Source organism: Zingiber officinale, chromosome 11A (genome assembly GCF_018446385.1).
Source record: "Zingiber officinale cultivar Zhangliang chromosome 11A, Zo_v1.1, whole genome shotgun sequence".
NCBI classification, from domain to species: Eukaryota; Viridiplantae; Streptophyta; class Magnoliopsida; order Zingiberales; family Zingiberaceae; genus Zingiber; species Zingiber officinale.
Window position 1 is genome coordinate 91,812,324 of NC_056006.1, and position 22,189 is coordinate 91,834,512.

Consider the following 22,189-nt stretch of genomic DNA (forward strand, 5'->3'; position numbering starts at 1 on the left):
TATTAGTCAAGATAAACTAATACTTAATTACACTACGACTATTCTGATGGTTTGTTCCTTTCCATCTTAGTCATGAGCGACTTGTTTATAATTTATAGAGAACCGACAACATGATCTTCTGAGTATGACACCACACTCCATGTTATCTACTATATAAATTAATTGAACAATTACATTTAACAAATAAATGCAGATATTGACCAATATGATTCTTTTATTTCAACAAATAAATGTTTACAAAAGATAGACTTTTAGTATACACTCTAACAACAAGTCCTTGGAGGAGAAATCGATGGGGAAACCCAGGTCGATATAATTCTCCAAACGCTACCTAGAAGTTTTGAGCAGTTCTGCCTGAACTATAACATGAACAAAAGAGAGTACACGTTGGAGGAACTTCTGACAGAACTACAGGCAACAGAAGGAATATTTCGTCACAGTTCTCAGATTCACTATGCTAAAAATGGTTCTACTTCTAAGTCGAAAGGCAAGAAGAAGAAGAAACATGTCTTTTCAGCAAAGAAGGTGAATAAACCTTAGGGTACAGGACAAAAAGCTGAAATGAAGAAGCCGAAGGGCAAGTGCTCCATCTGCAAGCAAACAGGGCATTGGAAGGTGGACTATCCTCGTAGGAATCAGAACAATAAAGGTATATCTGATGCTCTAGTTGTTAAAACATGTTTAGCGGTGTTATCTACCAGCACCTGGTGTGTAGATACGGGAGCCACTGATCATGTCTGCAATTCCTTGCATGGGTTCCAGGAAACCCGACGACTATATGAAGGAGAGATTACCGTCTACATGGGCAATGCTACTAAGGTGGTGGTTGTTGCAGTCGGAGACGTCTACTTATCTTTTGATAGGAATAGAAAATTGGTTTTAAGAAATTATCTTTATGTACATAATTTTAGAAAGAATTTAATTTCAGTTTCAAAACTGTATTTGGATGGATATTCTGTTTCCTTTAATAACAATGTGGTTATAAAGAGAAATAGGGTTAATATCTGTTCTGGTGCATTAGTTGGCAATTTATATACTTTAAATCCAATTTCTCTCACAAAGCAACAAATGGAAATTAATAATACATCTTCTAATTCCAATAAGAGAAAAGAACCTTCAGAGATGAACCAAGCGTATCTTTGGCATCTAAGGCTTGGTCATATTAACTTAAGTAGGATTCAAAGGCTTATAGCTGATGGACTCTTGGGTTCATTAGAGTTGGAAAATTTTCCAACTTGTGAATCTTGCTTGGAAGGTAAAATGACCAAGAGGCCTTTTAAGGCTAAGGGGTATAAAGCCAAAGAAGTGTTAGAATTGGTTCATTCTGATTTGTGTGGTCCTATGTCTATCCAGGCTAGAGATAGTTTTGAATATTTTGTCTCTTTCATAGATGATTATCCAAGATATGGATACATTTACCTGATGCGCCGTAAGTCTGAGTGCTTTGATAAATTCAAAGAGTACAAGGCTGATGTGGAGAAACGCCTAGGTAAAAATATCAAGACACTACGGTCTAATCGTGGTGGCAAATACCTCTTAGGAGAGTTTAGGAATTACTTATCAGAGGCCGGGATTCAATCCCAATTGTCCGCACCTGGTACACCCCAACAGAATGGTGTGGTAGAACGAAGGAATATGACTCTTATGGAGATGGTTAGATCGATGATGAGTTATTCAGAATTACCAAATTCATTTTGGGGATACGCTTTGGAAACGGCAGCGCACATTCTGAACTTAGTACCTTCTAAATCAGTATCTTCTACTCCCACAGAATTATGGAATGGGCGAAAGCCCAGTCTAAGACATATTCAAATTTGGGGTAGTCCAACACATGTGCTGAAACCAGATGCTGATAAGTTAGAATCTCGTACAGAAGTTTGTGTGTTTGTGGGTTATCCCAGAGGAATGAAAGGTGATTTATTTTATAGTCCTAAAGACCAGAAGGTCATTGTTAGCACCAATGCCCAATTTTTAGAAGAAGACTATATAATGGATCACAAGCCCAGTAGCAAAATTATTCTAGAAGAACTTAGAGAGGACACATCTACTTCAGTACCAACAGTACAAGATGAAGTACCACAAGAGACTACAACACGTGTCACACATGATACACAACCACAGATGGTGCTTCGTCATAGTCGAAGGGTTGTAAGGCAGCCTGAGAGATTCATGCTTTTGGGAGAGTCTTCGGGCTTGATCCCGGGTAAATATGAACCTGATCCCCGGACATATGATGAAGCACTCCAAGATATAGATGCAGTATCTTGGCAAAAGGCGATGAATTCTGAAATAGAGTCTGTGTATTCTAATAAGGTCTGGGAGCTTGTAGAACCACCTGATGGTGTAAAAGCCATTGGATGCAAGTAGATCTATAAAAGGAAAAGGGGGGGCAGACGGAAAGGTAGAAACCTTCAAAGAAAGGCTTGTTGCGAAAGGGTATACTCAGAAAGAGGGAATCGATTATGAGGAGACTTTTTCGCCGGTAGCCATGCTTAAGTCTATCCGGATACTCTTATCTATTGTCGCTCATATGAATTATGAGATTTGGCAAATGGATGTCAAGACAGCTTTCCTTAACGGAAGTCTTGAAGAAAACATCCATATAAAGCAACTAGAAGGGTTCATTGAAAAAGACAAAGAGCATCTAGTGTGCAAGCTCAATCGATCCATTATTTATGGACTGAAGCAAGCTTCAAGGTCTTGGAACGTCCGATTTAATGAAGTAATCCATTCATATGGATTTATTCAAAGTCCGGATGAGTCTTGTGTATATAAGAAGTGTAACGGAAACGTGGTGGTATTTCTTGTACTATACGTAGATGATATTTTGTTAATTGGCAACAATGTCAAGGTATTATCAGACGTAAGGGTATGGTTGTCCAAACAATTTGATATGAAGGACTTAGGAGAATGTGCACACATTCTTGGGATCAAAGTTATAAGGGATCACAAGAAAAGAATGTTGTGTCTATCCCGAGCTTCATATATAGATACAATCCTTGCTCGTTTTAGCATGCAAGACTCCAAGAAAGGTTTCTTACCTTTTAGACATGGAGTAGCTCTATCAAAAGAGATATCTCCAAAGACATCAAAGGAGATAGAGGACATGAAAGCAGTTCCTTATGCTTCGGCTGTAGGAAGCCTTATGTATGCAATGCTATGTACGAGACCTGATATCTGTTTTGCCGTGGGCATGGTCAGCAGATATCAGAGTAACCCAGGACAAAGACATTGGACTGTGGTAAAGCATATATTAAAGTACCTGAGAAGGACTAGAGATTATATGCTAGTTTACCAAGCAGACGATTTGCTTCCTATGGGTTACACGGATTCAGATTTCCAATCAGATAGGGGCAACAGTAAGTCTACATCAGGCTATGTGTTTACTTTAGGAGGTGGAGCCATTTCATGGAGGAGTGTTAAGCAGAAATGCGTATCGGACTCAACCATGGAAGCTGAGTATGTAGCAGCCTCTGAGGCAGCTAAAGAAGCAGTATGACTCAGGAACTTTCTAATGGACTTAGATGTGATTCCTGGTTTGCCCAAAATCATCACAATTTATTGTGATAATAGCAGTGCAGTTGCAAACTCGAAGGAACCACGAGCTCATAAGGCAAGTAAACATATAGAGCGCAAGTACCACCTGATACGAGATATCGTGAAGCGAGGAGAAGTTGTCATCACCAAGATTGCATCAGCAGATAACCTGGCAGATCCTTTCACTAAGGCCCTTCCGGCGAAAGCTTTCGATCGGCATGTGGAGGGAATGGGAATCAGATGTATGGTAGAAGATATGGCAGCTTAGTCATTAGTATAAGTGGGAGATTGTTGGAGTGTATACTGAAAGCCTAAGCTTTGTAAACATTCATTATGAATAAAGAATCACATTTGGTCTAATTATCTACATTTGTTTGTAGTTGTTCATTTAATTTATATTGTAGATAACATAGTATGTGGTGTCACATACGGAAGATGATGTTATCAGTACCTTATAAATTATAAACAGTAGCTCATGACCGGAATGGAAAGGAACAAACCATTAGAAGGTCGTAGTCTAATTAGGTATTAGTTTATCTTGACTATATAATTACATTAGTACACTTAGAGTGTATTGAGTAGGACCATTTGAGGTCGTTTCTTTTATACTGACTTTATAAAGGAACAAAGACCTCAGTTATTATGGAAGTGTGTGCTCTTAATCCTAATATAATAACAAGCACATATGTTTGATATTTATTTCTTTAATTTATCAATGGGTGAGATTTAGTTCGATGAATCAATAAACCCGATAAATTGGGAAATAGTATCACTCATAGTGTGTGTTGTTGATTATAGAAGGAAACTGTGTCCTAGTGATACTAGGTTGATAATGTCCTCAAGAGGAGCTCATAAAGATTGTCATGTTAAACCCTGCAGGTGGACTTAGTCCGACATGATAATAAGGTTGAGTGGTACTACTCTTGGACTTAGATATTAATTAAATGAGTTGTCAGTAACTCACTTAATTAGTGGACATTCGATATCTTAAACACAGGGAAACTAACACACTCATAATAAGAAGGAGCCCAAAAATGTAATTTGGGATTGGTGCGGTAGTTCAATGATAGTTCTCTAGTGGAATGAATTATCATTGATAAAATTAAGTTGTGTTCGGGGCGAACATGGGATGCTTAATTTTATCGGGAGACCAAAACCAATTCCTCCTCTCGGTCCCTATCGTAGCCTCTTATTTATAGAGTACTATACCCACATATACCCACCTTCTATACCCACCTAAAGGGGGCCGGCCAAGCTAGCTTGGGAACCAAGCTAGGGCCGGCCTAAGCTTGGGTTTAAGGTGGCCGGCCCTAGCTTGAACCCAAGCTAGTAGGGCCGGCCATAATTAATTAAAAAGAAAATTTAATTTTAATGTTTATTATTATGTGGAAGATTTAATTTAAAAGAGAATTAAAATTAAAATATCTCTCTTGTAAAAGATTTACAAAAGATTAAAGAAAGAGATTAGATCTCTTTCCTTATTTATAGATTGGAGAGATGTTTTATTTTCTCTTTAAAATTATTCACATGTTAATAAAATTAAAATTATAGATATTTCCTTTTATTAACCATGAAGAGATTTTAAAGAGAAATTTTATTTTTAAAATTTCCGGAAACAAATAAGGAAAGTTTTAATTGTTGATTGAAACTTGTCCAATTTGCTTCCTATTGATTTGGCCGGCCATCATTGTTTAATTGGGAAATATTATTTTATTTTTCTCAATTAAATCATGTCAAGGAAATTAAGGAAAGTTTATTATAATTAAATTTCCTAATTTACCTAGGCCAAGGAATATAAAAGAAGGGGTGAGGTGCCTTCACAAGATACAACATCTATTATTCCTCTCCTCTTTTGTTCCTTGGTGTGGCCGGCCATCATCTCCTTCTCTTCCTCTTGTGGTGGCCGAACCTCCCTCTCCTTGGAGTTCTTGTGGTGGCGGATACTACTCGGAGAAGAAGAAGAAGAAGGAGAAAGCTAGCATCTCTTGGAGCTTGGTTAGTATTTTGGTTTTTCTCCTTGGTAAAGCTTTTCTTTTGTGGCCGAACCTTGATTGGAGGAGAAGAAGGTGGTTGGTGGTTTCTCATCTTGGAAGATCGTTGCCCACACAACGTCCGAGGTTAGAAGAGGAATACGGTAGAAGATCAAGAGGTTTTTTCTACAAGGTATAACTAGTAATTTCTATTTTCGCATCATGCTAGTTATTTATGGAAATAATACCAAATACAAGAGGCTTACGTTCTAGTATTTCGAATATGTTTTTTCGAAGTTGTGTTCTTTTGTTTCTTTCTTTTCCTTGTGATTTGATTGTTCTCTTTGGTTAACCTAAAGTTATTTTAGGAAATTAAATATTAGCTTTCTATTAAAGGTTTTGTCTAGTCGGTGGTGGTTGCTCCCATATCCAAGAAGGCCATGTGCCTCGCCACGTCAGTACTGGGAACCTTTTATGGAAATTAATATTTAATGGAATTAATAACTTAAGGAGACTTGGGTCGAACGTGTTAAGTTCCGCAGGAGATCCAAGTCAAAACCTAAAAGAACAAATAGATTAAGTTTTGGATCAAACGTGTTAAGTTCCGCAGGCGATCCAAAATTTAATTTAAAAGAACACATGATAGCTAGGAAAAGGTTCAGACCTTTGTACAAAATTTTTGTACAGTGGAACCTATAGGTTTTCCGAGTAGCAACCAACATGGCTAATACGCCCAAGATTTAGTATGATCGGTAGGTAACGATTACCAATTACATCTCTATGCAACTCTTGTTTATAAAATCAATATCCGCATTTATATTAGAACTCGAGTTAGCTTTGGCTAATACACCCAAGAGTTAATATAGATGTGATTTTGACCTATCTTTTCCAACCGTTGGAAGAATGCCTATAGTTGACTCGATCTAACCGAGCAACTAGGAATACTCAATCTAATTGAGTTTGTATTTACCCATGCGTTGATAGGCGGGACCAAGATTGTCCCTCCGTACCCTACCAAGATAATATGTATTGCTCTGCTTTGGCAGATTCAACAATACATGTGATCGAGGTAGTGATAGGTATCACAGCACGGTTAGGTATTTAGAGTTGGTTCGATCGAGATCTAATCTAATCGAAAAGGATGCATCTTGTGCATGACTTAGATCTAATCTAATCGCAAGGGTGCATCATGTGCACGACTTAGATCTAATCTAATCGTAAGGCACTAATTAATTAATTACTTATTAAACATGCATCATATACATAAGCAATTAACTAATTAATCTATTTGTGATTTAGTCATGGCCCCACTAGGATCTTCTCAAGCCAATGAGAAGATCGAATGGTCAACCTAGGGTCAACAGCTTCTCCAAGCTCCTCCCTTTGACCACCTTGTGTTGCTCGTGCCCGCCTCGGAACTCCGTCTCGTGTGGACCCTCCACCGCTCCAATTTGTACATTACAATTTGAAACTCGAGTTACATTCGAGTCTAAATCTAATTTACAACCAGAATATATGAGAAAGGCACGACGCGCAGGTCGCGGAAAAAAAAAATACAAACACATAACGGCACGCAGGCCGTATTATGAATTACAACACAATCCAATCATATTGGGTTTTTGGGCCATGAATATCACAAAATTAATATATAATTCAAAATCATATATTTTCATAATTTTCTATAATTTTAAAATTAATTTTTACAATTTTTACGAGCAAAATTTCCCGGCGGTCCCGTTTAGCGGTTTCGGGCGCAATCGCGGAACGGATCCCCTTGCGGGGCCAGGGGCAGCGCCCCTACCCGCGATCTAACCATCGCGAGGGTTCCATTGCGATCCTACAGCGCCTTATCCCGCTGTCCCAAAACAATTTGGGACGAAACCTTTGAGAAGAATTTTCCCGGCGGTCCCGATTAGCGATTTCGGGCGCAATCACGAAGCAAATCCCCTTGCGGGGTTAGGGGGAGTGCCCCTACCCACGATCTAACCATCGTGAGTTGCTCCTAAGCGATCCTACAGTGCCTTCGCTCGCTGTCCCAAACGGATTTGGGTCGAAACATCACCGTTTTGAAAAAATCTTCCTGGTAGTCGAAGCCTACAAGCGTCTAAACACTTGTGCTTCGATTACTCGAGAAAAATACTCATAAAAACCCAAAAATCATAATTTTACAGAAAATTACAGAAACTTTAGTTTTCATAAAACCAAAAATAAACTTGTACAAGCCTTGCACGTGGCTCTGATACCACTGTTGGGTTCTTCGGGCCACGAAAACCGCTTTTCGCGTCGCGGAAACCCCGAATCACCCAAAGCCGTAGATCCGTGCAAGGAAAACCGAATGAAATACAAGTACGAGTTTCAAAACTTTAGATCTACTCCTAGATCTATGTGTTGAGAAGTATACCTTGAAGCGTGCCCTTTCGCGTTCCCGCTCATCCAAGGAATTACCGGATCTCTAGACCGTCAAGCGTCGGTCCTCTAGAAGTATCCACACGGACACGTAGGTGGAGAAAACCTCACACAAAGGTGTGCTAGCACCTTGGTAAGATTCGGCCAAGCAAGGAGGAGAGGGAGAGGGAGAGCTTGAGGAAGAAGAAAGAAGTGAATGAGGAGTCAATGAAAATGAATTTCATTAACCCCCTAAAGTGGCCGGCCACCTCTCCAAGAGTAACCCCCATTTCTCATTTAATGCCTCATTAAAGAGAATGGGTATGTAACTCCCATGAGGTGGCACACCATGATGATGTGGAACATCATCATTGGTTCACCTAATGCCAACTCACCAATGAGGTGGCAAAAAGTCAAGTCAAAATTGACCTTTGGTCTTCCTTCTTAAGTCAAGTCAAACTTGACTCAATCTCTACCATGGTTGATCTAATCCAACCATTTGATTCAAGCCAACTTAATATAATGAATCTAATTTATTAAATTAAATTGATTTAATAAGTCATAATCTAGACTCATTGAATACTTGAATCAACTTGAGTCCAACTCAATTAGCCCAATTAGGATTACTTTTAATCCAATTTGATTCATCAAATGAATCTAATCCTCTTGATGCATCATATGAACCAAATCTCCATCTAATTATCCTTAGTGTGTGACCCTATAGGTTCTTGTAATGTTGGCAATGCCCTAAACCCATTTAGGAGCATAAGTAATGAGCGGTATCTAGCAACACATCATTACTACCCAAGTTACAAGAATGTCGAGATCCGACATCACCTTGTGACTACTAATTGTGACTCCTCACAATATGTGACATTGTCCTTCTATCCTAGACATCTAGATTGATCAATATGAGGCATAGACCGTGTCATCCTCTAATCAATCTAAATCTTGAACTCCAAGTAGACTCACTCGATCAAATGAGCTCAACATCTCATGTTGACTCATTTGGGCATGGCCATGCACTTAGTGGTCTCACTCTATCAAGAATACCGATGTCGCTCCCGTCATATGGGAGGGATAGATCCCATCTACATCACTCACATCCCTCTGCATAATTCGTTATATACCCAGTAATCGCCTTTATAGTCCACCCAGTTACGGGTGACGTTTGACGAAACCAAAGTACATAACTCCTTATGTAGGGATCCATGGTGACTTCAGGTCTAAGGACTAATAGTCATACTAATAGCCACATGAGAAAGTATATGACACTCATATAACGATCCATGATACTTTCTCATGGCAGGTCATTCAGTATACATTCTCCAATGTATACCCATGTGTCAGCTTGATATCTCTATATCCATGACTTGTGAGATCAAGTCATCGAGCTGACCTACATGCTAGTCTTATTGCATTAACATTGTCCCTGAATGTTAATACTCGACTAGGAATGATTTAGAGTAGTGTTCCCTATATCATCTCACTATCGATTCAACTAATCGATTGATATAGGCATGAACCTTCTACTCAAGGACGCTATTATACTTAGTCTATTTGACACTAATACAAATAAGTATAATAACCAAACAAATGCCTTTATTAATATACAAGAATATGATACAATGAGTCCATACAATCATCAAATGATTGGCTCTAGGGCTCTAACTAACAGTTCTCACATTTATGTGAACATGAAGGGTCTAAGTGACTGTAGATGGTTGTCCAAGGGCGAAATGGACTTACGAGTCACTAATAGAACGAGAGTTGTTGCGTTAGCTGTAGGAACCTATTCAATAAATTTGCCTAGTGGAATTGTTTTGAATTTAGAAAACTATTATTTTGTTCCTAATTTCTCAAAGAATACCATTTCGGTGTCGAGTTTAGATGCCAAGGGATTTGTATTTCAATTCAAGGATACATTATATTACTTTTATTTGAACAATGTATTCTATGGGAATAGTTAATTGAATAATGGTCTTTATGTTCTTAACTTAGATGATCTAATTTATTGTATTGAAAGTAAGAAATAGAAATTACATGACTCAAACTTGACATATTTCTAGCACTGTAGATTTGGTCATATAACCCAGAAATGCATCACTAGATTACTTAGTAATGGGTATTTGGACTCTTTTGAATTAGAGTCCATAGATACATGTAAAGTGTGTTTACAAGAAAAAATGACCAAGAAGCCTTTCACTAAGATAGGTAAATGGGTAAAGGAACCGCTAGAACTCATACATAGTGATATTTATGGGTCATTGCAAGTTCAGGTTAGAGGAACCTATACCTACTTCATGACTTTTATTGACGACTTAAATAGATATGAATATATCTACTTAATGAGACATGTAACGACCCGGCCCTTTGGCCTCTTGGGCGGCCCTTGTGGCGGCCCAACTGGCGACCCTTATGTCGTCGGCCCATTTGGCGACCTCTCATGTCGTCGAGCGATCCTTGTAGTTACTCACTAGGACTTTCCACCTGGCTTTATTTTTTCCTCAGGATTCGAACTCTAAACCTCCGGGCTTAAGTACTAGAGTTTATGAATCACGGTAACCAAGTGAGATCATCTCACTTGGTTGCGAGATCGTAAACTCTAGTACTAAGTTCAAAAAAAAATCTAGCGACAGCATCGGATCCGACGAGAGGTCGCCGGGTCGTTACAATAAAAATGCGCCTTTTATTGTAACGACCCGACCCTCTTGGCCCATTTGGCGACCCATTTGGCGACCCTCGGGTCGTCGACCGTCGGCCGTGTCATTACTCACTAGGACTTTCCACTCCTGGCAGTGGATTTTTGCCTCCCCCAGGATTCGAACTCTAAACCTCCAGGCTAAGTAGTAGAGTTTATGAATCCTGGTAACCAAGTAAGATGATCTCACTTGGTTATCAGGATTCATAAACTCTAATACTTAGCCTGGAGGTCTAGAGTTCGAATCTTGGGGAAGGCAAAAATCCACTGCCAGGGGGGCACGGCCAAAGGGTCATCGGTCGACGACATGAGAGGTCGCCAAATGGGCCGACGACATAAGGGCCGACGGTCGACGACCCGAGGGTCGCCAAATGGGTCGCCAAATGGGCCAAGAGGGTCGGGTCGTTACAATAAAAAGGCACCTTTTTATTGTAACGACCCGGCCCTTTGGCCTCTTGGGCGGCCCTTGTGGCGGCCCAACTGGCGGCCCTTATATCGTCGGCCAATTTGGCGACCTCTCATGTCATCGACCGACGACCCTTTGGCCGTGCCGTTACTCACTAGGACTTTCCACCCCTGGTAGTGGAAAGTCCTAGTGAGTCCTAGTACTTAAGCCTGGAGGTTTAGAGTTCGAATCCTGGGGGAGGCAAAAATCCACTGCTAGGGGTGGAAAGTCCTAGTGAGTAACGGCACGGCCAAGAGTCGTCGGTCGACGACATTAGAGGTCGCCAAATGGGCCGACGACATAAGGGCCGACGGTCGATGACCCGAGGGTCGCCAAATGGGCCGACGACATAAGGGCCGCCAGTTGGGCCGCCACAAGGGCCGCCCAAGAGGCCAAAAGGGTCGGGTCGTTACAATAAAAAGGCGCCTTTTATTGTAACGACCCGGCCCTTTGGCCTCTTGGGCGGCCCTTGTGGCGACCGACGACCCTTGGCCGTGCCGTTACTCACTAGGACTTTCCACCCCTGGCAGTGGATTTTTGCCTCCCCCAGGATTCGAACTCTAAACCTCCAAGCTTAAGTATTAGAGTTTATGAATCCTGGTAACCAAGTGAGATGATCTCACTTGGTTACCAGGATTCATAAACTCTAGTACTTAAGCCTGGAGGTTTAGAGTTCGAATCCTGGGGGAGGCAAAAATCCACTGCCAGGGGTGGAAAGTCCTAGTGAGTAACGGCACGGCCAAGGGTCGTCGGTCGACGACATGAGAGGTCGCCAAATGGGCCGACGACATAAGGGCCGCCACAAGGGCCGCCCAAGAGGCCAAAGGGCCGGGTCGTTACATCATCTCACTTGGTTACCAGGATTCATAAACTCTAGTACTTAAGCCTGGAGGTTTAGAGTTCGAATCCTGGGGGAGGCAAAAATCCACTGCCAGGGGTGGAAAGTCCTAGTGAGTAACGGCACGGCCAAGGGCCGACGGTCGACAACATGAGAGGTCGCCAAATGGGCCGCCAAATGGGCCAAGAGGGTCGGGTCGTTACAATAAAAAGGCGCCTTTTATTGTAACGACCCGGCCCTTTGGCCTCTTGGGCGGCCCTTGTGGCGGCCCAACTGGCGGCCCTTATGTCGTACATAAGGGCCGTGCCGTTACTCACTAGGACTTTCCACCCCTGGCAGTGGATTTTTGCCTCCCCTAGGATTCGAACTCTAAACCTCCAGGCTTAAGTATTAGAGTTTATAAATCCTGGTAACCAAGTGAGATGATCTCACTTGGTTACCAGGATTTATAAACTCTAATACTTAAGCCTGGAGGTTTAGAGTTCGAATCCTAGGGGAGGCAAAAATCCACTGACAGGGGTGGAAAGTCCTAGTGAGTAACGGCACGGCCAAGGGTCGTCGGTCGACAACATGAGAGGTCGCCAAATGTGCCGACGACATAAGGGCCGCCAGTGGGCCGCCACAAGGGCCGCCCAAGAGGCCAAAGGGTCGGGTCGTTACAAGACATAAGTCTGAAACTCTAGACAAGTTTAAGGAGTTCAAGAATGAGGTAGAAAATCAACGAGGAAAGAAAATTAAAGCCCTTCAGAGTGATCAAGGTGGCGAGTATCTAAGCCAAGAGTTCATTGATTACTTAAAAGAGTATCGGATAATTTTCCAACTTACACCTCCTAGAACGCTAGAGTGGAATAGTGTTTCAGAAAGCAGAAATCACACACTCATGGATATGGTTAGATCAATGATGAGTCATGCAAGTCTTCTAATGTCATTTTGGGGCTATGCCTTAGAAATAGCAGCATTCACACTTAACTGATTTCCAACCAAGATAGTAGATAAGACTCCTTATGAATTATGGTTTGGAAAGAAACTAAATTTGTCTTAATTTAAGATATGGGGTTGTGATGCTTACGTGAAGAATAAAAATTCTAATAAGCATTCAGCAAGATCCATAAAATGTACATTTGTAGGTTATCCCGAAGCTACAATGGGATATTATTTTTATCTCCCAATTGAGCACAAAGTTATTATTGCTCGATATGCTCTTTCTTGGAAAGAGAGTTTATTTCTAAAGAAAGTAGTGAGAGTAAAGTAAGTCTGAAGAAATTATAGACTCTACAAACAAGTTGGAAGATGAACAATTAGATAATGAGACAGTGCCATAAGTATAAATGTCTCCTTCATCCGAGACTACTCAAGAAACACGAGATCAATGTAAGTCTACAAGAATACACTGAGAGACAAACATATATGGTTGGCTAGTAACCCAAGATGAGGAAGTGCTACTCATCGAAGATGATGAACCATCGACTTACGAGGAAGCAGTTGCTTCAAATGATTCTAATAAATGGCTAGAAGCCATGAAATATGAAATTAACTCCATGTACACCAACCAAGTTTGGGAGTTAGTTGATGTTCCAGTTGAGGTAAAACTCATAGGGTGCAAATGGATCTTTAAGTAAAAGATTGACATAGATGGGAACATAAGTACCTATAAAGTTAGGCTTATGGCAAAAGGTTTCAATCAATGTCAAAGAATTGACTATGATGGAATATTTTCTCCCATTGCAATGCTTAAGTTCATTAGAATTTTGCTAGCTATAGTCGCTTACAAGGATTAGGAGATTTGATAAATGGATGTTAAAATTACTTTCCTAAATGGAAGGTTACAGGAGGAAGTATATATGGTATAACCTCCTGGTTTTATAAAATCTGAGAACACCAATAAATTATGTAAGCTCAAGAAGTCTATTTATGGACTAAAGCAATCATCTTGGAGTTGGAATTTGCGATTTGACAAAGCCATTAAAGATTTTTCATTTTCAAGAATCCATAAGTACCTTGCGTTTACAAGAAGGTTAGTGGGAGCAAGATTACGTTCCTAGTGTTGTATGTTGATGATATATTTCTTATAGGCAATGGCATCCCTAGCCTAGAATCTACCAAGACTTGGTTGAGAGAGTGTTTCTCAATGAAAGATCTTGGGGATGCAACCTATGTCTTATGTATTTTATGGATAATTATTTCATAAAGGCAAGTATTTATCATTAATTATTTACTTTTCTGTACATATATGATTAATGATAAAATTTCACATATTAAGGAGTATATTAATCTAAAAATAGTCCTTGATAAGATAGATATCTAGAGGAGATATGAATATCTAGATCAACGCTAAGTATGACTAGGTGGAGATATACCAAGTGATGGATATCCAAGTTGTACTTGGAGGTGCCTTGAGCTTAGAGGTACACTGGACATGACCCACTTAAGAGGAGACCACATATTAAGCATCATTGGTCTTTCCTCTTATGAATGAGTACAACTGATCTTTTGAGTTGAGACCTTCATTTATTCTATGAGTGGAGTTATGTACTTTGATGTCATTAAAAGCAATCTTTAATTGAATTATGATTAATAAGGTGGTTGGGTGTATAGCAAAGCGTAAGGAGAATATTGTTGAGTCAATAGAGAATTCATCGCTCTCTTGAATTAGGAGTTGACATCCTGGCCGCTTGATAGAGATATTAATGACTTGAAATCCATGGCCAAGGGAAGAATGATTTATCATTCAAGAGGAGTCTATTATATCTTAAAAATCAAGTAAAATAATTAATTTGGTAATGATGCATAATGTACCAAATTAATTAGAATATAGGCTTAGATGAAGAGATTGAATTACACAGTAATCAGTTCATGGTGGTTTATAGTTTATAACTAATTTTAATTTTATTGCGTTGAGTGGCTAAAAATTGTTACTAGATGGTTACCTTAGTCTGTATATGGATTTATACTACCTTCGTGTATAAAACATAGAGGGGCGCACGCACAGTACGTAGACATGAACATTATTTATAATTGATTATTTTAGTGGATACTAAAATTAATCAATTAATTATTTCATAATAAGAATTAATTGAATTATTAGTTAATTCTGAAATATCGGAAGCTAGTTGAGATCAAGATCAAATATGGATTTATTTAATACATAAAAGAGATCATTCGACTAGTCGTAATCATGATGGTTAATGGAGAATTTGAAGAGTCATCATAATGAAGGTCATAAATGAATAATTTATGGAAGCTATAACTCTTCAACTTCCTAAGTAATGAAGATCATAAATGATAAATTAATTGAGACCTTAACTCTTTGTATTCCTTGGAGGCTATAAATACCCATCCTCGGAAAGATTCAAGTGGCGAATTCCTTCTCTTGATTTCTCCCTCATCAACTTCTTCTTCGCTTTCTTCCATTAGAAGAGATTAGTAGTGCTTCCAAGGCTTTGTCAATCTAAGAGGCTAGCACCTGACGGATCATGTCAAGTTTGTGATCTAGTACGCATGGATATCGCTAGAGGAGTCCCACGTGGAGCTCTTATCTGTTTGTGATATCATTCATGTCTATCGAGGACTCGATGTATATTTTTATATTATTTTCAGTAAAACTATATGTACCACGAAGAGATCCATGATTCAGTATATGTCTTCTATTGCGCTCCGAACCCAACAATTATTACATTTTGTTTAACTCTAACTTTAACTTGGATTAATGCATATCAAAAAGGGGGAGATTATAAGTACCCAAGTTGGTTTTGATGTTATCAACTAAGTTAAGTTAAGTCATGTCTGTATTGATCCTTGTGTATAAGTGTACAGGAGCTTAGGAACACAAGAAGTCGAGCGAAAGACATAGCTAGCAAGAAGGATGGCATGGAAAAGGAGCCGACGGACTCAGTGTATCCGAGAGACGAGGTGCTATGGAAAAGTACATCAGTGGACAAGAAGGACATGCGTGACGTTCGAGGGACAAGAAGTCAGGGAGGAAGCTTGCTCGAGGAGAAGGTTAGAGTTGAGTTTGGGCGAGCTCAACTCTGGTTAGCCAGAGCATCACCCATGTGAAGATCTTCAGGCAGGGGAGGTAAATCAGAAGGTGGCTCCCGAGAAGTAGCTGCTATGCCAGAGAGGGTTGCCTGACTACCAGAAGCTTCACTAGATGGAACACTTTGTGGTAAACCCTGTTCGACCAAAAGTTCTTGCTCTTTAGCAACATCCACTGAATAAAATAAAAAAATGCTTTAGGTAGTAATAAGATAATGGTTAAGGTATCATATCTTACTTAAGGAACTAGGTAGCCTCTTTTGAACAGGGCTTAAGCCAAACAAATATAGGAGATCTTCGCACAACCATTTGTGAATGGAAAAGTGGTGACCGATCAATTTATTAGAATAAGTAAGAAAACTAAGATCATGTTTGAGTCTTTTTAGATTAGGAAGAGGTGCAAAAGAGGATTACCATTTGGTAGACCAAGGAGAAGGCTTGGCCAGTCTCATGAAGAAAATGTTAGATTTCTAACCTTTATTGGAAGAAAGCATTTCTTCGAAGAAGATCATCTTTGGACGGGATTGAAAAAGGAACACCCTAAGTTCTGATTTTTTAGGATAAGCAACTAGAAAAAGGTTATCGGGGGTAAAGGGAATGTTGAAAAGGTGAAACAACATGTATAACCCGCACGTATAACGAAAAATATTATTAGGAGCGAACTATTGTAGGAGAATATCAAAGTATTAACTAACCTCTGACATGAAGGGAGGCATAAGAAAATGAAGACCACCCATTAGCTGGTTCTTGAAGAAGGTAACATGATTGTTAGGGGGATAATGAGGATAATCATTGGGTTTAGGAATGATGATATGATAATCCTTAGAGATTTCGTACCGAAGGCAGAGAGAAGCTCTATTAGAGTTGTCAAAATTCAAGCCAGTATGAGTATACCAAGGGGAGAACGATTCTTCTTCCATGAGAAAATGTAAGAATAATGAAGGGATGAGCAACTTACTGGGATCATGAGAAGAGGAAGCGTTAAAAGGAAGTGTGAAAGTGTAACACCCGCCCCTTTTACTATACTCCTGCCTAGTGAGGGCGGGGTTACTTTCTTACCCTTAGACTTAGTAAACTTAAACATTCATACATACATACAGCGGAAGCATATCTAGGTTTGCCTAGAATCATACTAAGCATAGAATAACATACTAAGCATATGAGTATGAAATACATGGTTCAACTTAAATAGTCATAGTATTCATTTCTAACACATGCATAGGGAATCATAAAAGACATCACATAACATAACATATTATTCTAAGTTCACTTCAGCAGGTCATTTTATTTCTTTAGCCAAGTCACCATCACACATCTCTTGCCCCTTCCTCCTGCTCCTCTAGTTTATCCATCCTTTACCTTTATCTGTGGTACAAGGAAAAGTATCTGTAAGCACTCAAGGCTTAGTGAGATCCTTTCCTACTCACAAAAACCAATATATCATTTAAAATCATCATATCATACATCATGGAATAGATGACACTCATATCATATAATTAAAACATATCATATCATGGAAAAATCTTATCATAGTATAAGTAACATCATATCATAGCATAACTCATATCATAACATAAGTAATCATCATATCATGGTATAAGTAACATCATATCGTAGCATAAATCATGTCATAACATAAGTAATCATCATATCATGACATAAGTAACATCATATCATAGCATAAATCATGTCATAACATAAGAAATCATCATATCATGGCATAGGTCATATCATAACATGGGAAATCATCATATCATGGTATAGATCATATTATAACATAAGTGTACATCATAGCATAAGTGAAAACATCATGACATTTCTTTTCATAACATCGAGACATCATATCATAGCATAACAGTAAGCATCCTTTCACATCATTTCGTAAGCATGGATTGCAAGATGTCCTTTAAAACATGGGTAATGTCATGTGCAATATGCCTTTCAAAACATGGTTTATGTCATGGGTGAGATGTCTTAAAACAATATCATATAGTACTTGAAAATAATCTCAACATGAAGGGGCCCAGCTTAGTACCACATACATACATAATGCGCGCATCCTAAGTAGACCCAAGGTAGCTAGTCTTGAACCTACTAGGAAACTAGGCCCGTAGCTCGGCCTAGGGGCACGTAAGAAGCTCACCCTTTACTAGGCCCGTAATTCGACCTAGGGGCGCATAAGGAGCCCACCCTTTTGGTACAAGCCATTCAAAGTAAAATACATGTCATATCATATCTCTATCATTTCATAACATATTCATGTCATTCATAGCATATTTTATTCATGTTATTCATAGCATATCATGTTCATGTCATTCATAGCATATCATATTCATGTCATTCATAGCATATCATGTTAATGTCATTCATAGCATATTTCGTTCATGTCATTCATAGCATATCATGTTCATGTCATTCATAAGGTATGCATAAATGGGCACATAGCCATGCATACTTGGGCACATAGCCATCATACTTGTCTTGGGCACATAGCCATCATATTTTGGGCACATAGCCATTTTAGATATCATTCTCATGCATGGTTCATAATCATATTTAAACGAACAATATAATACATCATGGAAAGAAAAAGAAAACATAATCATGCATGGATCACAAGTTAACACTACTAGAAAACTAGGCTTTTGAGATAAAAATTTCAAGACAGTGATAAAATTCATCTCAAATACTAAGTAATTAAGACAGTAATAATAGATGTCTCAAAATTTTACATGGAGACATTAACTTTAAGATAGTATTTAAGATTTTGTCTCAAATTCAACTAAATAAGACATCTAATGTAACATACCAAAAATGTAAATAAGGATATACTAACTAAAATTTTGTTAGTTTAAGGAAAATAAATATAATCCAGTATATAATTTATTAGGAAATAAGTTTATATAAATTTAAGATATTTACTAGAATTTTTCTAGATTTTAAAGTAATCATTTTATATTTTAAAGGTTAAAATTGGGTAAAAGATAAAGCCCGTTAATACCTAATTAAAGTGAGGTGTTAATTAAATATATATATAATACCTAAGTTTAGAGCTAAACCTAGGTTTTAATTGCCTAAGGGAATTCCACCGCTCACCTCTCACGGAATCCCCAATTCTCTTCCTCTCAACTTCACCGCCGCAACCCAAGCTCTCGATTCGGGTCGAGATCTTGGCTGATTGTTGACGCCACACCGGTGATCTCCTCTATGGACAAGCCTTCCTCTCCGTCGCATCGTCCTGTGGCTAAGGCTCCCGGCAGTGGCAAAAGAAGGAGAAGGCAAGTACATCCTCTATGATGATATGGGATCGGTGAGGTAAAGGATAGGTAGCTAGGTAGGTTGATAAACTTGCCAACAAAGTCTGATTGATGGATTGTCTAAGATCGATTTCTTTCTGCGTTGTTCTTGATTCGGCTTGAGGTTCCATTGATGTTCTTGCTTGGTTCACATTGCTTATGGATTTTTTTGCCAGTGCATTCTGTGGTGATGAGTTCGATTTTTCCCAGAGTGTTCTGCTCATGGTTCTTCTGGTGTCCGATGGGTTGTGATTGAGTTTGGATTCGATTTCTTATGTGAAGTGGATGTTACGAGTTTACTGTGTCACACTTGTTTGCTTAAATGCTTGACTAAGATATCAATTGGCAGAATGAGTTGTGATCTAGCTTTTGTGAAGTTCTAGATTCGGTTTGAGATTTCTGTCAGGTCTTGATTTCAGATTGGGTTTCCATGAGGTTTTTGCTATGGTTTGTGGTTGAAATGAGTTTTGATTGGTTTCTTCTTGTCATTTTGAGCTTGGAATCCAGTTTTTGGTAGCCTTGATTAGTTGCAATGATGTTAAATTTGTTTTTGCACATCTGGAAGTTTTGGAAAAGGTAGTTGGGATTTTTATAGGGTCTGTTGATGATCTTGCTGCATTCCTTTTTGTTTTTGAGAACATTGGATGAAATTGGGCTTTGATATGGAATTACCTTTCGAGATTATTCTGTTCCTTTGTTGTGGTTTTTTATTTCTGTTTTGGTTCTTGATGTTGTCCGTTTGTGTTCGGTAAAGATTGGACGAAATGGGAATGTTATGGGACTTCCCTGCATCGTTGTTTTTTTGTACCCAAGCAGCTGTGGATTTCAATTTTCTTAGTTACCCTTAAGTGTTCTTCAATTGAGTTGGCATTGGGTTTCCTCTTCCTGGCAGTAACAAAGATGAGGGGTTTTTCTTTCAATGGTGTGCACATCTTCTAGTTAGCTGAATTTTATTCCATGATAGCTGAACTTGGGTAGTTGTGATCCATCAATTCTGTGAAATTTGAACGTTATTGACTATTGAAGTTTAATGTAGTTGCTTCACCTAACTGCTTAGGAGGTGTAGAATTATGGAAGAACTAGAGTTGTAGTCCTTATTTATTATGCATGAGTTTTTATTATTTGTTAGTTATCCTATGTTATACATGATTTATGAATTGTTGTGAACACAGAATGAATTGAATGTATTATTGTTATAGGTATAACGTGGATTGAGCATATTTTCTTATGTGGCTAATTGGATGGGTATGAGCATATGTGGTGACAGTACGGGTTGGGTGCCCCGGGATGAGCTCCGGGAAGGGCCCTTCCAAATATGACTGATACTGTAACTTATGACTGATACTGTAATTTATTGTTAGTTTTGGCTATATGACTGCATGTTCTCTAGGAGATACCTCTAGGGTCATGAGACTGTTTGACTGACTCTATTAGTGGTTACTGGATATGTGACATACTCACCCCTATTAGCTATGTAGGATCTTTCACATATTGCATTTTTCCTTCGCTCTACTGTATTTGAGTTATGTTTCATGTTGGTGGGAAGCTTAAACCAAAAGGAAAAGCATTGGCTGTGAAGGGAGGTGGCATGAAAAAGAAGCATAACTATGAAATAGATTCCAAGACTGAAAATCAGGAACTTACAGAAGGTTGATTCTTACTATTTTTTTCTCTAGAATATATTTTATAATCATACCAAGCAATTTCAAGATTATTCTCTCCTACCTTGGCCTTTCATGAGATGTTCTTGTTTTCTAATGCTTATTAAAATCCACTTTATTTGAGAAGGGATGTAACAATTTTTTAAGATTGCTTATGGTATCATACAGGTGGGAGTTCTGGATTATCAATTGATCCAACTGAAGTCCTCACTGAAGCCGAGAAGGTTGGGTCTGAAGGACAAGCCCCATCAGTCAATGATCACTTGACTCCAGCAGAAAGGTGATATATTGAATAGAGGGAGAGGATTAATGCGAAAAAGTTGGCGAAGACATCAAACAAGTCTCATCGTGATCGCATCCAGGATTTCAATAAGTATCTGGCAAATCTCAGTGAGCATTATGACATTCCAAAGGTGGGTCCGGGTTAACTATATGGGTACTATCTTGAACGAACTACTAGATTTAGAAATCAAAACGTATCTTTACTTTATTTAAATAATTAACTTTTATAATAAATTTGGATAGTTTTGTGATACGTACATTATTTTTTATTTAGGTTGCAGATAATATTATTTCACATGAACAAGGAATGGATAACCAACAGGTACATTGGTAGTTATTTTCATAAGATTTTTTTTAGTTTTATTAACAATTTTGGTGATGTAGTAGTGTACATATTTTTAAGCTGTAGATAAATTTATTTTACAGGTGTAACAACTTGAAAGGCACAAAGATATTGACAAACACATAAACCATTATTTCTTATTACGAGATGGAGAGGTTTGTTTAACTTGGGGTTGTTTATGTTGTATATATATAGTTGCAATAAAGAGGATTATGTGTTAGATGATGAGATTTCTTATTGAAATGTTCTATTTATTGATTTTTTTGAACAGTATATATTATAAATCATCTTTACCTCTAATAAGAGTTTTTTTTTTTATGTTCAGGATTCTGGTGAAGAAGGATTATAGAAGTTATCTCTAGATCACGAGGAGTTATTCTTTAGACTTTCTTTTGTGTAACTTTCATGGGAATAATTATTTTTTTATTATCAAATTAGTGATAGATATGTAGATATTTCTGTTATTGGATGAATATTGGATGCATTTCAATTAATGATTATAGAATTTTATATTGTGGATATCATTTATAATTTATAAAAAGAGAGTTTTTTCTTTTGTTTTGAAATGATAATTTAATAAATTTAATCTAGATTAATTTGTATAATAAATGTTCTTTAAAGATTATTAATTTTTGTCATAATTGTTGCATCTAACAAGTTAAAATATTAGGGACAGTAATTTACTGTCTTCACTTC

At 38.4% G+C, this 22,189-nt stretch overlaps 1 protein-coding gene across 1 annotated transcript; it reads left to right on the forward strand.

Annotated features, from left to right (window-relative positions):
• The first annotated feature begins 20,458 nt into the window (after window positions 1-20,458).
• Window positions 20,459-21,400, forward strand: LOC122032346. Its single transcript, XM_042591627.1, has 2 exons — window positions 20,459-20,856; window positions 21,037-21,400. The coding sequence occupies exons 1-2, from the start codon at window positions 20,733-20,735 to the stop codon at window positions 21,150-21,152; spliced, it is 240 nt and encodes a 79-aa protein (XP_042447561.1). The 5' UTR covers window positions 20,459-20,732; the 3' UTR covers window positions 21,153-21,400.
• The last annotated feature ends 789 nt before the right edge of the window (window positions 21,401-22,189 follow it).

What these genes read in the sequence shown, in the direction of transcription:
- LOC122032346 (XM_042591627.1), top strand. Translation starts at nt 20,733, where the DNA reads ATGTTTCATGTTGGTGGGAAGCTTAAACCAAAAGGAAAAGCATTGGCT. An exon ending in AAATCAGGAACTTACAGAAG is followed by an intron (nt 20,857 to 21,036) that starts GTTGATTCTTAC and finishes GGTATCATACAG; the next exon opens with GTGGGAGTTCTGGATTATCA.